Here is a 6167-nt window from a genome sequence, read left to right as displayed (position 1 = left end):
TGAATGTACAGCACAGTGGTACACATATACCTATCACCTCACATCTACACAGGCTACATCTAACTCTACATACTAGTTACGTAACGACGTGTGATGCCTTACTTCTCTGTTTACAGTGGTCCGAGAGCCGGTGTCGCTTGTCCCCACCGCGGATCGATCCGCTCCGCCCAGCGCTCGCTCCTCCCATCACCCCCCGGGACCCCCCCGGACCCCCAAACGAACCCCCCCGACCCCGACCCCCCGACCCCCGACCGGCGGCCTTTGTCGCGCGCCGCCCGCGCGGTCACCTGTGTCGCACGTCCTCAGTCGCAAAGCGGCCGCGTCGCGCGCCACCCGTCTCCAACACCTATATTATGACAGTGACGTGATGGAAGGCAAAGAGTTTGGTGCGAAGCTTCCCGCCGGGCTGGATTACTTCATGATGCCGCGCGTAACGCAGACGGCGCCGCAGTTCGATTTTAGAAAATTAGGCGCCAGTTTCAGTGGCCGCGATGATGAGAAACACGACGAGCCCGAGTATCCTCAGGAGCGTCGCGAGCCGCCTCCCGCGCCCTGGCCGCTGGGACTCGGGGTGCAATTCGTCAACCCCGCGACTGGCAAGAAAAGAGTGCAGTGCAACGTTTGCCTTAAGACTTTTTGCGATAAAGGCGCCCTTAAGATTCACTTCTCGGCGGTTCACCTCAGGGAAATGCATAAGTGTACAGTGGAGGGGTGTACCATGATGTTCAGTTCGCGTCGTTCTCGTAACCGCCACAGTGCTAACCCTAATCCTAAATTGCATTCGCCGCATGTGAGACGTAAGATATCGGCGCATGACGGTAGATCGTCGCAGCCGTTCCCGCTCCTGCCGGCTCTGGCGCGTCTCCCGCTACCACCGCCAGCGCTTCTCCCGCCAGAGCTGGCGTCACGTCTTCCACACCCACTGGCCCCGCCGCCTGGACACACACACCTGCCCCCGCGAGTGCCTCTCGATGATCTCCGTAACTTCAGTGAAATAGAAAAAATGTATAGAAAAATACCATCGCCAGAAAATTACACACGTCACCCGTTAGACCTCGCTCGATCGTCGGCTTCGCGCGAGGAGACCTCGAATAATTACGTCGATAATAACGAGGACGGCTCGGAAGATGAGAACTGTCAAAAGCCTAAAATTGAAAACGAGTGCCCTAAAGAGGAAACGTCTTGTTACAATGACGAACCCGAAGATCTGAGTGTAAATAAAAAGAAAAATATAGAGACTGCACCTGTCGTGCTCACAGACTCTAGTGGTCGTACAGAGCCAGCCACTTCGGATGACAAGTCGTCGCTGGTGCCTAACAAGCGGAAAAGAAAGAGCGGCAATCCAACGAGATGCTCACAGAGTAACGAGTATAGTGCTTCCGACGAAGAATACAATAGTGATTTATTTAGGAATCTATCTACTACTAGTCATGTAGAAGAAGAGCCCTTGTCCTTAAAAAAACAGAAACCTGAGAAATGGGAGCCCTTTCAGAACTCCGAAGAACCGGTTGTGAACGCGGAATCACTCAAAGTGAAGGCTGAGAGTGAATCGGACGACGAGTCCAGTGCGCCCAGCGTCGTGCGTGAGGGTCTGAGGCTGAGATCAGATCTGTATACACCCAGTGATAGCGGGAGCGATTTACACACGATCGAGGAGAGACTCGCCCGAGTGAGGTCACCGTCCGCCAGCAGTGACAGGACAGACGATAGGAACGACGTGAACGATCTCGAAATACCCATAGACGAAGAGAACCCAGATAGGTGCACCGCCTGCGGTAAAATATTTCAGAACCATTTCACACTACGCATGCACTACAGGAACGATCACCTGAAGCTACTCCACCCGTGCGATGTGAGTGGCTGCGACGCCGCCTTCCCCTCGAGGCGGAGTCGCGACAGGCACAGCTTGAATGTAGATCTCCACAGACGACTGCTGTCCACTGGGTCGCCTCAGAACCCAGACCAAAGGCCGGCGTTCGAGGTGAACGCTGAATTGTTGAATAAATTATACGCCGACATAAAAGGGCTCGCGTCAACCCTCGAGACCTTGAGATACGGCGAAGAGTCTTCCCAAGTTCCTAGCTATGTCTCCGAGACAATGAAGTTTTATAGTAGAAACTTGACGGCTCTGCAGGCGGGTCTGTTTCCGCAGCTTGATCGAGGTTTTTTTCCGAGCCCCTTTCTGATGAACGGCGCCCCTCAGCCCGGGGGCCTGTATGCCCCGGGAGCTCAGTCGACTCGAGAGTCCCTGTCGCCGCTGTCCGCCTCATCTCCCCCGGTAATATCTCCGGGACGACTGGACGCAGCTCACGCCCGGCCCCGGGATGACGCCAAGCTGCTTTTTCGGGAGACCTCGGAGTCCTTCAAGAAGATGACCTCGCTCTGTGAGCGCCAGGAACAGCTATATCAGCACCACGTTCCTGTATCATGACGCTACCCGTACAATCCGCGCTCGTCGTGGTGATTCATGTAAAAATCTCGTAGACTTTGTATATTTAATTGTTAATAATTATAACTGTGTTAATATTTTCTATCGTATTTCGTTTTTGTATATTTCTTGTGATATTTAGACAAATATATCGTCATCGTCGATCCCACGAACTGTAAGTTATAGGGGCATGCTTGGGTGTGTGTTGGCGTTTGTGAAGTGCAATACGGACTCGGTTATTAAAAATATGATGTGACTCGCAGGATGTCCTATCATGTAGAGTATTATTAATTGATGTTGAAAGTAAACCTTATTATGATTGGCTTCATTTATTGTTCTGGCGCAATAAACTCATTGAGGTAAAAGTACCATTGTTTTTTTTATTTCCACATCGTTTCGAGTGTGGCGAATTGAGGCTGTATCGGGTGATTGATTATTAATAACAATGTCGTTGGAGGAGGCTTGTGGGTGCATCCGGCTGGAAACATCTGTCTGTACAGTTCTTGTTAACAACAAACATGCAAGCTTTAATAACCGTTCACAATTGTACGAGAAGCAAAACTTACTCAATTTAAAATCGCAAAGGGCTTTTAATTGCGAGTTAGGTTTCATTATTCCTTTGAATATAATTTTAAATATATACTATACATTTATATTTAATCGATCTCAGTTAGCATATTAATTTGATAGTAATAAGAAAAATTTAATTAATGTACTTACTTACTAGGAAAAAATTTAAATACCTTATTGAATATTTAAAATTACTCGAAATTTTCTTAATTTTTTTTAACGTTCATAAAGTATATTATAATACTTATACATTGAAACAATAAGTAACTTAACCAAAAATTATATGATATAGTAAAAACACTATAAGTTAAAACTATTAAAATCGTTTACTTTTTATAAAGATAACCTTGCGTAAATAGGAACGATAATGCTTTATCTGTGCTCCTTATTTGTACGCAACAAAAACTATTTGTTATAATATCTGAAGTTTATATTTTTCAGTTCATAGAATAGGTCATTTCTGTTTTTTGTCACAATGATTTCATTCAATATTAATTCCCGTCCGACCAGTGACTGGCGTGAGAAAATCTTTTGCCAAACACGCGTAATTGTAGGCGACGGTTGAACGGTAATTCGTAACTAAAAGGTTCAACTCAAAAACCTGATCCTATCTTTAGCTGGAATAATTGGTTATAATAAAGCTCATATATTACTGCTATTAACATTATGATTTCTTCATTTTTTAATGATTTTATTATCAAATAAAATTTATTTACTAAAAATGAAGCGAAATTTATAACTAAGTCCTGGTTTAGGATGAGTGATTTTAATAAAAATGTGTTATTGTTAATAGCTAGGCAAATCAAAAAAAATAATTAAAAAAATCATCAAATTATAATTGTAGTTTAAGTTTAATTATTATCTTAACTTTAAATACTTTATAGATAATCTGCATAAAGGTTAAATTTTCTCTGCGCCTTCTCAAAGGCCATTTCCATCCCGTTGGAATGGCAGAATTCATGGCATTACGTCAGACATCGCTTAAATAATGATATTTTTTATGCATACTTGTAAAATCTATATTTTAACAGATGCATTAAAGTCTAGACCTCTGAGAATGCCCGCATGAAATTACTAATGATTATGAAAATTGATTTATTTTGTTATATTTTTAATTAAACAATAAGAGCGAAAAAGTAACATGGTTAATCCAGCGCTGTATCTATCTACATACAAAATTTCTTCAAAATCGGTTCGGTATTTTTTTGCAAGACATATACGTACTTCACCCATTATATTTATTGTATACTAAGTCGGATATAGTCGGATAAAATAATAGTAATATTAAAATATAAATAAAAACAGATAGCTCTTATAGAGCATAACATTGAAATATGTGACATACGTTCCGTAAACGGTTTAGTGGACTTTAAAAGGTTTAACGTAACTAGTTATCATCGGTGAGGCAAAGACAACCCGCGGGCTAAGTTCAGTATTAATTAAGGGTTGACAAACTATGCTATACCCCTTTCAACGTAACGTCTTTTGATACGTTGAATTAGGGTGGTTAGCGAAATTATGCTTCTTGAGTAACATACAATTAATTAAATTAAGATTTATATATAAATTTGTTATTCGTAAATGACGAAGCAATGTTAATGTATTTATTTTAAATCTTTGGTAGGAACTCTAATACTTTGTTACCGATAGATGGCGTTAGTAAGGAGGGATTGACCGTAAAATTTAATATGCGATAAGTGACATGAATCTGTCCTATAGATATACTATTTATACGTAAACCTACTTTATTATATATAAAAAAAATAATGAAGCAATGTATTAATAATTCTTAATTATACCACTGAATTATTTTAAACCAAAATTCCTATAGATATCAATTATTAGTGATAATATAATTATAAAAAGTTATATTGCTCATAACTTCTGAGTTAATTAAGGTTTGACAAATTCCACAAAGACGAGCCGCCGCGGGCATTGCCTTATTTAAGTCACGCTCAGACAGCAACCAATTAATAATTCAATATTCAAAATTATATAAACAAAATTTATACATCGCTTTTATCGCTTTATTATTAGACTAACAAAAAACATAGATAGATATATACACTTAGATATGAAATTATGTTAAATCCAAAATATGTTCATAATTAATTAGTTGGAATCGTAAGGAAGCCATGGCCTCCAGGCCCGCTTTAATCTTCTTGTCTCTTACAAACTTGTGTAAAGTCGGCTTAATCGGAATAGCTAATGATTCTTTTAATCTCTTTAAAAATGTTCAAAGGACTTCAAAAGCTCTGAACTGTTGGCTTGAGGCTCGAGATATTATGGATTTTTGATAAAATCATGTTAATTTTTAATAGTATTTATAATTAAATATGTGGACTGACGGAAGATAGACGGATTATTGCGAGTTTTTAACGTCTCTCGGCTGAACTACGGAGTCAATAGACAGCAGAGGAATCCAAAATGGGTTGGAGTATATAGTGTAGTGACAGGAGGGTGTGAGGGTGGAGGGTGTAGCGGCGGCTGAGCTGTGGGTGCGATGTAACGGATGAGGATGAATAATTCACGTGTTGTGATCAAAGACAATCTTCACGTCAAGTGGCGTCACGGTTTTTACTCTAACTCTATGGGATTTGCATGCATTACGGGCCTTTGTACGGAGTTTTGACATTCGCTCGGTTTGATACGAGCTCTGGGAATATGGGGATTGATATTATATTTATTATATGATATTGAGATGAAAATATTTAAATAAAAAAAATATTAATATATATATTTTTTTATTCCGGGTGACAGTTAACGGGTGAGCTTAAATTAAAGTCCATTCCTTTAAACCATGCTGATGTTATTGATTATTTAAAGTACTAAATAAAAAGTATTCGTGGTTTTTTGGTGCGAATATTACTGGTTTTTTTTTGACGTCAGTTTAAAATGCGCAACCAGATATGTGTCGTGAATAACAGCTGATTTACATCTAATCTTTTATGGGCCTCGAAGTGATATCGGCGGCAAATGTCGCCAATAAAATTCAGATCAGCATAAATGTTAGGGGTTGCAACCCCTTGCCGTGCGCCGTACTCCTACTGTATCATGATTTGTTTCATGTCTTTTACGGTTATTGTTATGGTTATGTGTTTAGTGCTTTTTAAGTGCCAGTGAAAGGTGAAGTTTAAATGTTCATAGCGGCTGTATGGACGGGACACGT

The 6167-nt window shown here is 40.8% G+C and overlaps 1 protein-coding gene across 1 annotated transcript; it reads left to right on the top strand.

Moving 5' to 3' along the window:
* The first annotated feature begins 281 nt into the window (after positions 1–281).
* On the top strand, positions 282–2796 carry LOC116768124 (zinc finger protein basonuclin-2). Its single transcript, XM_032658771.2, has one exon. It carries the CDS (start codon positions 368–370, stop codon positions 2429–2431), a length of 2064 nt encoding a protein of 687 aa, XP_032514662.2. The 5' UTR covers positions 282–367; the 3' UTR covers positions 2432–2796.
* Positions 2797–6167: the final 3371 nt, after the last annotated feature.

Source organism: Danaus plexippus, chromosome 19 (assembly GCF_018135715.1).
Source record: "Danaus plexippus chromosome 19, MEX_DaPlex, whole genome shotgun sequence".
Taxonomy (NCBI): domain Eukaryota; kingdom Metazoa; phylum Arthropoda; class Insecta; order Lepidoptera; family Nymphalidae; genus Danaus; species Danaus plexippus.
This window is presented reverse-complemented; position numbering and strand designations above follow the sequence as displayed.